Consider the following 16,301-nt stretch of genomic DNA (forward strand, 5'->3'; position numbering starts at 1 on the left):
TGTTTGTTTTGTTTTGTTTTGTTTTGCTAACCCAAAATGTCAGGGTAGCATGTCAGTAGACATAATGCGTTCAAAAAGGATCATGCTGACAGGCTTAAAATCTAAATGCTCACTTTTAAACAGGCAGGAACAGCTCTGATTTTCCTGCCTGCCCACCAGGCTATGCTTACACTTAATCTGCCTTTTGCTCTGTCACTGTGACTGCTGGCTATTGCACTACATAATGCAATCTTGGGCTGTGGGATATGACCAGTTTCAATCACTCTTTACTAAGGTTGATCCTGTGACTCAAAGGCTACTGACTCAGTAGCCCATTAGTTTTGTTAGTGAATCAACCCCTTCTCTCTCTTCAAGCCTTCTATGGTGTTAGGGATTTTGGGGATTTGTCATATTGCTAGAGGGAAAGGTGCTGGGTTGGCTATTGCACTGAATGCACCTGGGGGATGTTACTGTGTTTGCATGAGGCACTTTCTAAGAAGGCTCTTTTTGTCAATAATTCTGATAGACCTCAACTCCAAATTTCACCCAAACAGAGTTTGTGTTTCTGAAATTTCATGTGCTTAGTCTTTCACTGTAAGGTGAAGTTGTAAAGGGACAGTCAAAGGTAACAAGTTTTGGGACCTGCAATGTATGTTGGACAGCTCTGTTTGAAGGCATGGGATTGTTTGTCTGCTTACTGGGAAAACATCTGGAGGCAGCAGTGCTTTGTGCAAGGAAATTAATTGGTGTTTGTGGTGTGGTTCTGGTTTCCCTTCAATTCCTGTGCCCTAATCCCTAGTGGCTGTATTCTTTGACGTTGCCAGAGTGCTCTTGGAGTAAGTGCTCCTCTCAGTGAAAGTTATGTTGCTGTCATTTTTTTAATGTTTCATACAATGTGTGAAAAATAATCTGGAATACACCCAAACATGGGTTTTATATCACCATGAAAACTGCAGTTTGAGCCGTTGTCCCATTTGGTCATCAAGTAAGAGTCTGGAGAGCAAATGCAATGTCCAGCCCCTAGTCTTCTCTAGCTCTTCTGTGGTATATTGAGATACTCTGCTTCTAAGCATGTTTCCCTGCTTTCCAACTTTTTTTTCTTTGTGCATTTGTTCCTTGTCTAATTCTTTTAGGTCAAGGCTGCAACAGCTGAACAGAATACAATAAAGGTAAAGCTCTGTGATTTTCCTATGGCAGGAAAATTTTTATGAAAAGATAACTATCTTTTTAGATATTATATTTATCAAAGACTATGGATAAATAAGTTTTGAGTGGCTGAAAATATTGTAACTGTACCGTTAATGTTTAATTACTATTGGTAGCCAAGAAGCGCCTTTCTGCATTAACCAGACACTCTGCTTCTGGGATATGCATAGGTGGCAGAAAGTGATAAAGCTAGTGCAACTGCACCTCTGGGAACATGTAATGGGATCTTTCCTGTGATATGCAAATTATGCTGCCAAGTTGCTCTATAAACAATTCATGGGAGAAGTAGTGAGGGGTAGTTAAATAACTGGATCACATATCAAAGATAAAGTCCATCACTTGGAATGGAAAAAAGTGTTAAAAGAGTGGTTTTGCTTTTAAAACTAAATAAATAATGAACAACAACAACAAAAATCTTTGCCCAAAGCATGTAGTTGCACTTATGAGTAAATAGCAAATGATTTATCACAATTGTTGCAGTTCAGAGTAATCAAGCATTTAGGACACCAGTGTGCATAGAGTTTGTGAAAATTAAGATTTTTCTAGTACCAGTAACCTAGCTAATTATGCTACTTTTTTTTTTTTTTTTTTTTTGGTAACTGAGAAGAAAGATTACTTCACAAATGTTAGTTTGGTTACTTTTCAGGCAGAAGACATGCACTGCTTACTGTGATAAAACCAATCCTGCCATTTCTGTTTTAAGCATAAGCAATGGTCTCAGACAACCCAGTAAAACATATTTCAGCATCATGTACGGCCATAGATCAATAAGTGTGAGCAAACCATATCAACACCAGCAGAAGCTGAGCTCATGATTTCAGCCTGGGTTTCTGCTTTTTGTATTTCATACTGTATGGGGAAAGGAGTCCAGCTAATACCACTCAGTCAAAGATTACTCTTTCACAAATGGTATTGAAGCCCTCATTGATTCTGCACTCAGGGTGAGAGAAATATTTTTGACCTGTGACTTCCTTTGTTTTGCTATGTAGTAGGAATGATACTCTAGACAGAGTTGTATAGTCACAATAAACAGATCTCACATTCAACAAATGCATCAAATTCTGTTCTATGTTTAATCATCCACAAAAACTATGTCAGATGCTCTTCTACCAGGAACAATATCTCCTAATTAACTGTAATTAAGGTGTAATATAACTACAGGATATGAAACTAGATGGATCTGTCTCTTGGCATTTCAAATTTGGGTATTTTTTTTCCACTGAGTCTCTTAATATGCCTCAATTAATGATAACAGAGGCCAGGCCACTCTCAGTGATGGATCCACATATGTGAATCTTGCTACGACTGAGATGAGATGGAGCATGAACCTTTCCATCGTTAAACTTCCCTTAGAAACATGAATGAACTTCAATTAAACTGCATTTACTGGTCCAAGTGTTGATTAGTAGGAAGCTAGGGATCAAAGCGTTATTGCCTTACCCTGGAAAGTGCAAAAAACTGTGCCAGACATGATGGGAAGGTCTGGTATCTTGTCTGCAGATTTTTCAGAACTTCTGTAGCCATTCATAGCAGGTATGGCATCTCTTTCCATTCACTGATAAATCATACAAAGTTGTTTTGTTCATGCATTATTTGAACAAGCAAATTTTTAACTTTAGTGCCCCACAAAGGTGTTTGGTTGTTGTCTAGAAAATTATTGCTTCTCTCTCTGAGCTGTGGCAGACATCAAGTCTTCGCCAACTGATAAGCATTTGGGGAGTTAATCAGTAGTAAACCTTAGGTATAGCCTTTGTATAGATAGCTTAACAATTAAGAGTTTTTAACTATTTCTGAATGAAACTAAATTGCTGACTTTAAAGAGAGAATTTCCTAGCTCAGGCATTTCTGGACGTGTAATTAAACTAAATATGCTGCTTCCTTGCCTGTAGCCACAGTTGTCCTAAAGAAGATTAAGAACATTAGATTTCTACCCAGGCTAAAATCTTGTTTGTACCTTGAAATATGGACTAGCACAACAGTGTTCACTGCTCCATCTGGTGACTCCTCCCAAACTTCGTGATGCTTCACTGTGTGCCAGTGATGCACTTCCCAGTGTCACCAACCTGGGGGACCTGGGGAGGAGTTCACCATTTCAAAGATGAGCATAGATGAAACTGAGTTGCTGCAGTGTTTAGTATGGTGTATAGATATTTGCCTGAAGTAATCTATTAGATGTTGTAAAGCATATGCAATCAGAAGGTCTTGTATAAATACTGGGGAAAAAAAAGATGATAAGTCTCTTTCCCATGCTATTCCACTGAGCTGTTCTATTATGATCAGGACTTAATTTAAGTGATCTACTGTATCTGTGATTGCACAATATAATCATGTTCCTGAGTTTATTATTTTTTCTGTCATTTATTTTTAGCTATCTCAGTTCTCTATAACTTCTTTAAGAAAATATTTCATAGATTTATTTGAATTGTGTTCCCAAGCACAGTTGTAAATCAGTGAGAAATGGCACGATTACAAACTTTTAGTTTTCTTTTAAGATGCCAGTAAACATTTTTTTTTTTTTAAGTCTCATATTTTGTTTGCATCTTATGTGCCCATACTCACTTGATCACATGCAGGAAATATTTTTGTACACTGCAGCTATGCATGACTAAGAAAGGAGCTGTAGATAGAACAAGATGAGATACAAGGCTGTAATTTACACCTGACAGAATGTGAATTTCATTGCAAGTACTTTTAAAGGAAACTTGCTATTTTCTCCACATTCAGATAGACAGTAATTCCGAAGGAAATTATGATAAGTGATTTTTTTTTATTCTACTCTGCTTTGATTTTGATTTTTACTGGGAAAAAAATATTCTTTAACCTAATGCAATCCTGTGTTATCTGCAGGCCCAGGTCATGGTCCTGTGATGCTGGACATACCCCATAAGCAGAGAACAGCCCGAATAGGAAGAATTAATAAAGTCTGGGATATAGAAAGTGTAATCACACCATTTCATGTGGGAGGTGGGATAAAGGCATAGACAGTTTAAATTACTTGCCAAAGGTGTGTTGCAGAGCTATATGAGGAACAGGAATCTCCTAGATCCCTGTCCAGTTCCTGTTTCATTTATACAGAACAGAAGACCACTTATTTATTTTGTCTGAATTGCAGTTTTGGATAGTTTGGGAGACATTTCGAGCCAGAAGGGTTCTATTAGTCTTTCCTACTGAAAGAAATATTAGTAGGCAATTAAAAGAATAATAAATGGGGCCCATTCAAAGTGATCCACTTGCTGTTGCTCTGAGCTTCAGGCAAGAAGGTACATAGAGGTCATTTTCCCTGACCACTTATATATCAGAGGCCACTAGTGTCACTTGGGCACTCCTAAATTAAACCATGTATTTTAGGCAGAAATATAGTGGTCTCACAAAGCATTTTCTATTCAGGCTGTAAATTCAAAGGATAGGGCTTTGTCCTCTACATGTATCTGCCTTGCACTTCCTGTAGTATCACCTGGATAAACAAGGGCAGTTCATACTCCTGTCAGTTTAATCTCTTGCATCATCACCATAATTTTGATTAATTTGATACCTCAGAGCTTTAAAGAGCAAAGAAACCATTAGCAACATGAGCAAAGATGGTGCCAGATAGGTATGGACACTGCCCTTGGCACCCTGTTCTCTCTCCCGTGTGGCAGAAGAGCTCGGTGCTGCTGTAGGGAGGGCATTGAAGGTGGCCATCAAGCTACACTGGGGAAGCTGAGGCAAACTGCTGCACCCCAGAGCCCTCTACATGGGCTGTGTCCTCTGCACGTTCAAGAGGTGAAGTCAAGATTGAGTCTAAGAGAGCATGGTACATAAATTTTCTGGATGACAATATAAACAAACAAGTCAAAAGCCATCAGATACCATATATTCATAGCTACAGGCCAAATGCTTTATTCATAATGTTGCAGTGAAAGTATTAACATTGCATTTGTTTAAAAAGTAACTAGAAAGCCATTTGTGACCCTTATAATACACATGTGAAGCAGTGCTCTGCTGGTTTACACTGGTTGTGTTCTGCTTTATATTTTCCAGAGGGTCAATTTGCAAGGATTTTTACTGCTATTTATGAATATAAGTAACTAATTTACCAAAGTTTCACAGAGTGACTTCGTGACTTCCGCTTTGCAGTTAAATCTTTAGGTCTTGTTGTTGACTTTGGGATGTTTCTTATTGTATCTTGAAGGCTAGAAATACTGTTTTACAGTAAATACGTTATTCTTGGTATTGCCCTTGTTATTAGAAAATATTTATATAGTGCGGTAAATTGACGTTGTACTTTACCAACATAGATAAAGGCAAATTGCCTGAACTGAAGAGCTTATAAATCAAGTAAGAAAAAAACCACAAATGTAAATGACTTCGGAAAATGGTTAGTGAGAGGATTCTTAGCTCCATGAAAGGAGTGGAAGGTCTGCATGAGGAGAGAGGGGGATGCTATGATCATCAGTATTCATAGTTTTATAACACAGTAGTATTTTAAAAGCCTTAAGAGAACTGAAAACCTTGTTACACAAGATGCTATGCAGAAGCCTGGCAAGGGGGTGGCCTTGCCTCTGGGTCTCAGAGCATTGCTGGCTTGCTGACATCCCTGCCTGGGGGGCTCCTGGCTAAAGCCGGTATCGGTCCAATTACAGCACAAGGAATGATGGGTTTCTAGTAGGTTTTAGCCCTGCCTGGGGGGAAATCCACATGATTTCCTGCCCTGAGAAATTATAACTGAAATTGAAGAAATACACATAAAAGGAGTTGTTTCAGGGAAAGGGGAGTAGAAGGATTGTTGTCTGGCTAAAGGTTCAGCTGGACCAACTGGAGTCAGAGAGGGTTTTTAGCATCATTATATTCACCATGATCTGCAACTCAAGCCTCCTCTATCCTGACCCCCTGACAGCTAGTTACAAGGGAGAAGCATTGAAATAATTTTTGTTGCCTGATCATAGCTGATGCACAGTAGCTGCTATTCTCCTGATCTGACCTTATGTTAACTGTGGGATTGCTTCTCCCTCAGTGACCGCAGAGTATGTGATAATCCTAATTTATGTAATTTGCCAGTGATCCCATAAACAGCTGTTCAGAAAACAGAAAAATTCCTGGCTCTGCTTAGCAACTTAATTCAGCTTCTGTTGAAATCTAATGAGTATGAGGGAGCACAAAGACCCGGGGAGGGGAAGAGGAGGAGGCAGTGATCTCTTCTTTGTGGTGACCAGTGACAGGACCTGAGGGAATGGCCTGAAGTTGTGTCAGAGGAGCATTAGGCTGGATATTAGAAAAAGGTTCTTCATGCAGAGGGTGGTTGGGCACTAGAACAGGCTCCCCAGGGAAGCGGTCACAGCACCAAGCCTGACAGAATTCAAGAAGTGTTTGGATGATACTCGGTCCTGTGCAGGGCTAGGAGTTGGACTTGATAATCCTTGTGGGTCCCTTCCAACTCGGCATATTCTGTGATTTAGTGATTCTATGTGCTGATGGGGCTTTGCCTGAAGGTGTTGTGCTCAACTTGAATGTGATTACATATGGCAAGGGTGATGGGCAGAAACAAAAGACTGTGGTAGCCAATCAGATTTTCACTAATCTTTAAAATGGGAGTTGCAAGAAGCCAGGAAGTTAAGTGTCTAGTAAAGAAATGGGGTAGAGGAGATGGAATTCGTTTGAAAGTAGGAGGAAAAGGTCCAGGATGTATTCTCTCTCCAGAGAAAAGGCAGATGTAGAGCGTTACAGTTGCAGAAAATGCAGCTCCCATTGTCAAACACTAATACTCGTATGTTGGCATATACTGGGGATGGACAGAAAATAAAATCAGAAAGCAAACCATCTCTCTCTCTCTCTAAATATCTATATGTATCAATATTTGGGACATTCTTATGAGTTATTGCAAATTGAGTCATGCTTTCTGTTCTCCTGCAGTTCACTGTGCCAGAGTTATCAGGCAAAAGAGCCAAGTCCCTCAGGACTGAGTGTCTTGCTGGGATTCATATGGCATGCAGGTAGCAGAGCGACGGTTGAGCTCCCAAGGCACAGTTTGCTCAGTGCAGCTCACCTCATCCCGTGGGTGTCTGACAAAACAGATGTTCATATGCAGAACTGCAGTGTAGACTTCTAGTCAGAGGAGTGAGATGTGCACCTCCAAGGTGTACTTCACTGCTTAGCAAGGTAGGTGTCTGAAACAGGCTGGCAGAAGCATCTGGTTCTCCCCATTGGCAACAGTGGCAGCAGGAAAGCTCAAGCACAGATGTCTGCATTGCCAGAAGTAAGGTGAGGTGAATCCCTCCCTTTCCTAATAAAACAGTACAGTGTAACAAATAATAATGTGAAGGGATACTTGGATGAGAGAATGGCCCAGAGCAGAAGATTAAGGCAAGAAATTGGCCTCCATTGTAAGGAGGTGGTTGGAGTCAGTGGATGGAAACAAAATAATACAAAGAAATACAAAAAAGGGCATTATGAGGTAAACGGAGAACAGGAGGTAAACTGAGAGGAATAGAAGAATTGCAAGATAAATCAGCCCAGGGAGCACACTAGCAATTTAGAACTTGTAACTGGAGAATATCCCCTGAGTGTGATGTGCTGAAAGGGGTGGCAGCTTTCAGAGTGAGGACAGATGTATATGGATAGAAGAGACAGTGAATTTTCTCTTAAGGAAAATTTAGCGTCAGAAACCTTGAATTAAAACAAACAAACCAAGCCTAAACCTCTTTTCCAGAGTTTCACTTAACAGCTGTCACTGAAAGAATACTTGATGGTATTGCATAAAATTTTGATCAGTATGACTTTAGATTGCTTCAGTATTCTGCAAAAACTTGTTCTGCAGGTCACCCAGGCACTTAACCAAGGACACTTAGATATCACCTCTTGCCACAATTTGACCCAGTGATAAAAGTGTGTTTTAAAAATATGAAAACAGTTTGATTGACAGGTTTGAGTTTTCTTCCTCATGAATCTCTGCCTGAAAAGACAGTCTGCCTTAACTCCAGGAGTTCAATTATACAGACTTTGAAGGAGAAGAAAAATGATAATGCATGCATTTTAGAAACTTCTAAAAAGTTACTTAAAATAGTCTTTCCATACATAATGTCACCATGTGAAACTCAGCTGTATCCTGGTCTTCTGGGATTAGTAGACAGCAGTCTGTGTTCATTTGGAAATTCATTAATGAGGCACCCTGCCTCTGATGGTCTGTATGGTACTGTCACTGGGGCTCTGCCACAGAGAGGGCTTACCTGTCAAGCCGTTCATTTTTTTCAGGAGGTGACATGGGAGTGATTTCACTTTAGGCTAGCCAAGAAGCTAACATGCTCTTTCTGGAAATATGTCCCAGCTTGCTTTGGTTTTTATTTATTTTTTCCCCCCTTTGTTTTTGTTTAAAAACCCAAACAAACAACCCTTTGTATTTTAGCAGCTTGATGTAGGTCTGGTAAACGCGAAGCAAGGACATTGTACGGTAGAGTCAGTGAAGGTATTTGATAAGTGTGGTGTATTTATATAGATATTCTCTCAAGCCCAGAAAGATAAGAAATAGCATGTATAGCCAATATCTATTGACTGGCCCAGGTACTTTATGCCATCAAGGAGCCATTCCAGCACCTCTCATTTCAGTATTCAGCCTTTCAGTAAAACTGCTGAAGTGTGTTTGCTGAAAAGCTGCTTCAGGTGCTTCCTCTTTGGACTGAAATACAGTGGTGTGGGATGTCACGTTTCTAAAGTGGTCAGTGGCCTTTAGTAGAAAATAATGTGATACAAGACTTTTTATGAAAATACCGCTATAAGTAATTAAAAGATTTCAGAATAATTTTGTTGTTGTTGTTAAATATAAATTAAATTTAAATGCAGACATTTAAAGAAAGGATTGTCCTAATTTAGTCACTATGTCACTGCTCTTTTAAATGGGAAGCAAGTGAGTCACAATGCAAGCCATCTTGGCAGGGTAAAAAATGGAGATGCAATCATCAATTCACAACAGTGTTTTGTGTTCAGGGAATAATCAGACCTCTTTTTATCAAAACTGCGCTGCATTGCTAGCCAGCAACATGGCTTTTTTTTTTTCTTTTTTTTTTTTTTTTGTCTGTTCCAGATGATTTTGGAACTGCATATGCTTTTTCAGTAAGTAAGCTGGACTTCTATAATGCTTTACTTAATGTGCTTCCAGATGCTTTTATTTATAGACATCAGCATATTCCGACCGCAGCTGCTAAAATACACACAAAAGAAAAAGTGCATTTGTAACCTGTTAAGACTTTGCTTTGAGATGCCAGTGAAGTTTAGGATTTACCATGAAATATTACCGAGTGACCTTTCAAGGAGCATCGCAAGACAACACCTGTTTATCTTGGTGACCTTTGTTTTATTTTTCTTTGTCTGTTGAAGTCTTTCAGTGTTCTGCTTTCCAAGAGAAGTCTGGCCTTTGCGTGTGCAGTGTGTTATCTTCAGGAAGCACTGGGGCAGAGGATTGAAGTAACTCAGCATCTCAAATGAGCAGTCCTTCCAGAAAATATGTTTTGTACAAATTGGCTTTGTTGAATATTAAACATACTGTGATTTTTCTCTAAGTACTCTTAGTCCTATCAGTATGTCCATGATGTACTCATTAATTTTTTTTAGTGAAAATTGGTGGAAAGGATCCTTTGCAACTATGCAAAAACCTACGTTTTCAGTGTATATAGTGAAAAGTGGAAGCTGTTAATGCAGCAGCACATATTTTATGAGTTTATAAGATGACTGTAGTTTTTTAGTGGCATAATATAGAATGAACAAAGGTGTTATAAATCATTCATAAGAGAAAAAAACAGAAAGATAATGCGAGTGAACACATAACTGGAGCTCCCCTTTAGACTCTAAGGGAGCTTATTGTCACTAGATTGTGCCTAATGAAGCTGTTTTCTTAAGGAAAGTGCCAGTTCCTGCAGCATCAATCTTTGCTTTCAAAGACCTCCTATAAGAGAGAGACTCGACAGACAAATGCAGGTAAACAGAATGACTCCGGATATGCTGGAAAGCAACAGGACTCTCCAGTAAAGTTGCAAGGAGGTGAAGCAGTAGATGCCTAAGTTAGGACCCCATCCCAGAAAATAAGACCTTTTTTTTTCAAAAATGATCTAGTACCTCATGTATTTTTTTAATTGTGTTAGTAAACATCCTTTTGCAAATTGTTGCAAGAAATGTGTGTATTTCTTCAATTCCTTTTGAATTTCAGAATTTAGGTGAGGTTTTCTAGGTGTTAACATACCACTAGCCATGCAAAAACATGAGGCAGTGCCTCCTCTTGTAACACTGCATATGCAATGTTATTATTTAAAGCCACCTTCAGAATCACATTGAATATGCTCTTTTTTTCATGTGCCCCACGTAGGATTGTTATGGCACAAAAGTATCACCTTCTTTGTTGATACTCCCATTTTTCTTCTTCATCGTAAGATGTTCAGAAAGATTTGGATAGTGACTTACAGTATGTGCTTGTCTAGCTTTTCCTTCTCTTTCTCCCTTCTTTGTTGGGAGTCTTGTATTCAGCTGGACAAACAAAAATATTGGGAAGAACCAGTACAAAATGCTTGCTGTATTTTAGAAGACAGCTGGAGATAGCCTAATAAATTACCCGTACTTTGGCAGAGCAGGTGGAGTGTGATCAACGTAATGACCACTGTCCTATGAATCACACTGAGCAGTAACAAATACTTTGAAATTGCCATTCTTTTAAGAACTGGAAAATTTGCCTAGATGTAACAGTTCACAAGATGCCACATTGCTGCTTCCCATCTGTGTTGTCTCAAGAACTGGCACCAATAGAATTTAATGTTTTCAGGACTTGTAGTCCAGGTTTCGAAAGGTTGATGCCATCAGTCTTTTCCTTGAAGGATTTAGTGCTCATGAAAATTAGACAGGTGAAATGACCAAACTGTTACCCAGCAGGTTGGTGCCAAGTTGGGCAGAGAACCTTCCCTTGAATCCCAGGGCTTGCCACTGACCTGGGCAGTCCACAGAGCCTCATTACAGTGGTGCATTTAATCAGCTACACTCAGTGTTGTAATTCATTGTCTTTGGTGTTATGGATATCTAAAGGGTAGGATTTTAACTTCACAATCTGCTGTGTTATTGAATTAGCTTTACGTTGTGGTAATTTCTTTGTCTCATGGCGTTCATTGCCTGTGATAATTGATGCACAGTATATAACCGATTTCTGTATTCATTTGGGTAACTGCATTTAATTGCCTGGTATAAAATATGCACGCTAAGTACAATCTGCTATGGCTGCTATGACTGAGAAGTGCTCATTGATACGAACTTCAGGGTGCTTTATCTTCCTGAAAACCTGTCTGAGGGAAGTCAATGTCTCTCACAATCCACAGTCCAAGGACTGGTCCTTGCATTGTGTCTGCAAAAAGAGAAACCACCAAAAAAGTGTAACGTGAAATCGCTTTACAAAGTGTTTGGCATTAAAATTTTGTTAATCAAATAAAAAAGTTCATATTAACAGCCCTGCCTCTCCCAAACCTCAAGGAATAGCAGGGCCCAGAACATGTTAGACATTTTCACCTAAATGTGAAAATAATAAATCAGGATTATGGTTTTATTTGATTCTAAAGTTACTCCCCTGGAGTAGAGCTACTCCCGTGCACAAGTGTTTATAAACACAGTTTCTTTTACACATATCTTCAGGTCATTAATGCCCAGAGGAATATTAATGAATTGTAGATCAGGAATGCTTTCTAAAGGTGCAATGTCAGTGAAAAATGTTGATTAATGTCTGCTCTGGTTACATAAGATCCCTACATAAGCTTACGGTTTCTTGCCTGTTTAACCAATGGCACAGTGATTCCATTTATTATTAAGAAAGCAAGAATCTTTGCTAGTAGATGTATTTCTCATTGAACTTAGAACTTAGCTTTTTAATATGACATAGTCAGTGTGTTTGTCTTCTTGGCTTGTTTTGTTTCCAGCGCCATGGAGGCTTTAATAGTGCAGTGTCTCAGCTATACAATAAAAAGCTGAAATTTGCCCAAAGCTGATTAAATTTTAAGCATTAATGAAACCTTCTCTACCCAAATTTTTTGAAAACTTTTTTAAAAAAGCTAATATTTGAGTCTAAATCAGGTGTGAAATGCCTGTAAGATTATTTTATCCATATTATGTTGCTCTGTGTTAAATAACCACTGAGTTGTCACTAGAAGGGATGTTCACAATTAGTATTTTTCTCTTTAAAAGAGCTAGTTTCTACAGTCTGTGTCCTTCAGGATGAAGCATTAGTTCTGCCTACAGCTTACTGCAAATTATTCAGTGTTCGTAAGTTCATTTATGCTTGTTATTCAGCTCTCTTCCACTGACAAAATAGCCTGCAGCAGTTCTTGGTTAGATAGAACTAGTTTCACTTTAGGCTTCTCACGTGCTCTTTTATGGGTTTTCCCCTTGCACTTTTCAGCTTGCACTGCATCCAGATCTTGCTGATAAAACAGTAGACTTGATGGTCAGAGAAAAAGCAAAGCTTCCCAGAGCCAGTATGGGCTACAGGAGTGTGTTTTGAGCAAAGAATTCTATGGCATATCAGGCACATCTAATGATATAGTATAAGTTTTACCAATTTACCCACTGATTCTGCTTTCTTTCATAAATCATGGCATTACGTTCTTGTTACTCTGCAAGGACTTTAACAAATACTTGTGGCTAATTCATGAATGCATACTAAAATTTGAAATATGTGGACAACTTATCAGAAGGCAAACATAAAAAAGTCACCTACTAATTCCCAGTAGGAGAAGTGCATTTGTCTAGCCCAATGTCTGAGCGTTTATTGCATTTCTAGAGAGCTGGTGCAAGTGCAATGTGGGTTTGGGCAGAAGAGATTGTAGCAACAGATTTGTAGTTTGGAAGCAGATCTGGTTTTGTCACCTGGTGCACACTTCAACAAGCAGTAAAATGGGGGAAGGAGGGTGGCAGAGAGAGAGTAGAACGCCCATTCTCTACCTCTTATCCCAGTAGTCCATGCCTACCTGAGATGCCCCCAAAACCAGGGGGCAGTACCTTCTTCCTCCCTATTAGTTACGGTGATGCATTATGGGGACAAGCAACTAGCATGCAGCAAGGTATGAAGAGGCATTTCATCACTGTTGGCTTTTAAATCTGCCTTTTTTCATTAAGGCAACAACACTGCTGGTCAGGGGAAGAAGCGAACCACTCTCATCTGAGCTATTCAGCATATGTTTGTAAATTGGGATTGGTTTGGAAATGATTCACAAAGAGCAAGGGGAGAAATAACTTATTGACAAGGAATAATTCAGCCAGCCCTAACCTTGAAATAGATGTTTGTGGTCAGAAGTTTATAGCCTCTGTGGAAAGAGCTAAGTAGAAGTTTAAGGAGCTGAACAGGAGACATCCAGTTTTTAAAAACTGGACATAAATCTTGGGTGCCTTGCCTTATGTTAGTCACATTCCCCACAGATGACATTCATTCAATGTTTGTTTGGTGTTTATAGACGTTATTTAAAAGCTAATTTTACCATAAAAATATTTTATGTTATGTATAATGAATAGTGGAGATCAAATAAGAATTGGAATTGCAAATTCAAATATTAAGAGTTGATAAATATTGACTTTTAAATAGAACTACTGTAGATATGAACAAAATGCCTTTTAGCCTAGTATACTGGTTATTTGTAAATTACAATATACTAAAAAATGTAGAGCATTGCCTGATCCCTATTCTTTCTTTGATTTTACAACCATTGATGTGGTGATGTTCCTATGAAGTGATCTATACAGTGTCATGGAACTATAAAATAAAGCTCTCTGGGTTGTACTTTATGCACATCACATGAAAAAGTGTGGGAGGTACTAAGCTAAAATAAAGTGTAATTATGTTAATTGTGTCTTTTCTAAAGATGAATCCTTAGGGTTTGCATGTTGAAAACCTCTTAATTAAGGTCTTTCAAGTACTTTTTTAAAGTTAGCACAACTATTTTAGGGCTGAACAAGTCACCAAGATACAACTGCACAGCATTAATGAACTCTTCAAACATTTTTAATCTTCTGGTCAGTTGTTGGCTCTTGGTACCAAACACCCCACATCAGATCTCTTAAGCTGCTGGACAACCAAAAAAATACTGTAGCCCTCCTTTGCCCATAGTCCCATGTAACTAATGCACAAAAACTAAAATGGATATGTATATGTGACCATCCTCAGCCCAGCATTTTCTCCCTACGCTTTAAGTGCTGGGAGCTCACTTTGGTCAGACCTCTTACCTCATTCAGCCTTTCCGACCAGCATGCGCTGATGTGGTCAGCTTCACAAACAACAATAGCAACAGCAAGAAGTTGCCCTTATGTAAAATTCATGGTCTGACAGATACCTGATGAGAGCAATCAGCTAGAAACAGATACTCCACTTTTGCTTTGAGCTAATTAACCTTTGTGAGCCAAAGATATAGCGTTAGTTAAGGAGCAGACATCGTCCTCAGCTTTGTTAGGTTTTCTATTGCACTTCACTGCAGGATCCATTCTGTAAGTCTTTGCAAAGATTTTTTTTTTCATTTTTATCTCAGAACAGACAACTATTTACTTGAAACTTGCAACATCAGTTAATTGTTAACAGTTTAAAAAAGAATAAATCATACTCATCCCAAAAGAATAAATCATGCTCATCCCTTAATATGTCCTTTCAGCTGATGCCTTCATGCTGAGGAGGCTGTGTAGCTACTGATAAGACCTAATTTGTGAAGGGTTTTTCAGTGGTCTGACAGATTCGTAGGTGTTACTGTTTGTTCAGCAGGCAAGGATGTGCATTTGCTGAAACACCTCTACAGTGCCTGTTAAAGAGGCTGAGGCTGGAGATCCAGAGGGAGTGGGCAGGAGCTTTGAATGGATTCCCAAAGTGGTCTGTTGTTGTGTTCTGACTGTGGCACTGATAGTTGATTTCTGTCTTTTCTCTTTCAGAGCCTAATGAGCTGTGTATGGGCCCTATGCTTAGTGATATCCTATCTCAAGATGCTGCTAATACAGTAGTTCATTATTCCTAGCTGAAGAAGTCTAACTGAAGCAAAAGGAACTGGGGAAAAGCAATGGCTGCTGGTAAATATCTCAGGTCTGCAAAGGTCATAAGAAAATAGCTGGAAAGAGCTGATTTCAGCTGTGACTGGGGAGGGGAGAAGCAAAAATGTGTGATCACATCTTTTGTTTGGTGTTTCAGCATCAGAAAGGTACCATCCTTCAGCTATCTGACCCATTCTTCCTTCCCCAACCTAGGAAAATCCATACCCGGGCTCAGTCTTTTTGACCATATTCACGATAATTCTCTCCTTTTTTTTTTTTTTTAGAACAAAACTTGGTATTTCCCATAGTGAATGGATTTGTTTTGATCTCTTTTTATTTAGGGCATAATGTATTCTTAAATCTTTTACAAACAGAAAATTGCACCTTATGGAAAACAGTTCTTTCCTTGGGGTGTGTTTAGTTCTCTCAGCTTTCTGACAAATTGCCACAATTATTTATATATCATTAAATTATATCAGAGTATTGCAGGGCAATTCATTCAGGTTGGGAGAAGCCTCAGAAGGTCTCCAATCCAACCTCCTGTTTAGAGCAGGGCCAGCCATAGGGTCAGACTAGCTGCTCAGGGCTTTATCAAGTTGAGTCTTGAAAGCTGCCAGGAGTGGTGACTGCACAGCCTGTTCCACTGCTTGACTGCCCTCAGGGTGAAAAAGTTTTCCATATAACCAGCCTGAATCATTCTTATTTCATTTTATGTCTGTTGCATTGTTTCCAATGTCTTTATGTTTAGCTATTCAATACCAAGTACTAGTAACAATGTTCTAAAGGTGGATCATAATTAAGAAACAAAACAAACCCAAAATCAGCAGTCACGATACCTCATTTTCATTGAAAGTTTTGGTTAAAAATTGTGATGTCTTGACTTCTCATCTTTATTTTCTTGCAGCAGCTGATGGTTTGGGAAGCATAGCTATAGATACCACACAGCTTAACATGTCAGTCACTGATCCGACAGCTTGGGCTACAGCTATGAATAATCTGGGGATGGTTCCAGTAGGACTAGCAGGACAACAGCTTGTGACAGGTAAGATTTTTCTTTTTTAAAGAGATCTTTTGCACCATCCATGAGTTCTTCGTGTCTTTTTAAAAATATATGGAATGCT

At 39.0% G+C, this 16,301-nt stretch overlaps 1 protein-coding gene across 7 annotated transcripts in view; it reads left to right on the top strand.

The window, feature by feature from the left end:
• The window catches only part of ENOX1 (ecto-NOX disulfide-thiol exchanger 1), a 361,423-nt gene that overhangs the window by 213,796 nt on the left and 131,326 nt on the right, over nucleotides 1–16,301 (top strand). For 6 of the 7 annotated variants that reach the window (XM_027888868.1, XM_027888873.1, XM_027888874.1 and 3 more), the window contains 2 exons: nucleotides 15,085–15,219; nucleotides 16,085–16,222. In XM_027888868.1, coding sequence (XP_027744669.1) covers nucleotides 15,210–15,219; nucleotides 16,085–16,222 — 148 coding nt within the window. In that variant the 5' untranslated portion in view covers nucleotides 15,085–15,209. Of the gene's footprint in view, nucleotides 1–15,084; nucleotides 15,233–16,084; nucleotides 16,223–16,301 lie in introns of all 7 variants that reach the window. The other variant, XM_027888872.1, reaches the window with a different exon arrangement.

The sequence above is a fragment of the Empidonax traillii genome, unplaced genomic scaffold (assembly GCF_003031625.1).
Source record: "Empidonax traillii isolate 1590-97213 ecotype Southwest subspecies unplaced genomic scaffold, ASM303162v1 scaffold247:size2371522, whole genome shotgun sequence".
Lineage (NCBI taxonomy): Eukaryota > Metazoa > Chordata > Aves > Passeriformes > Tyrannidae > Empidonax > Empidonax traillii.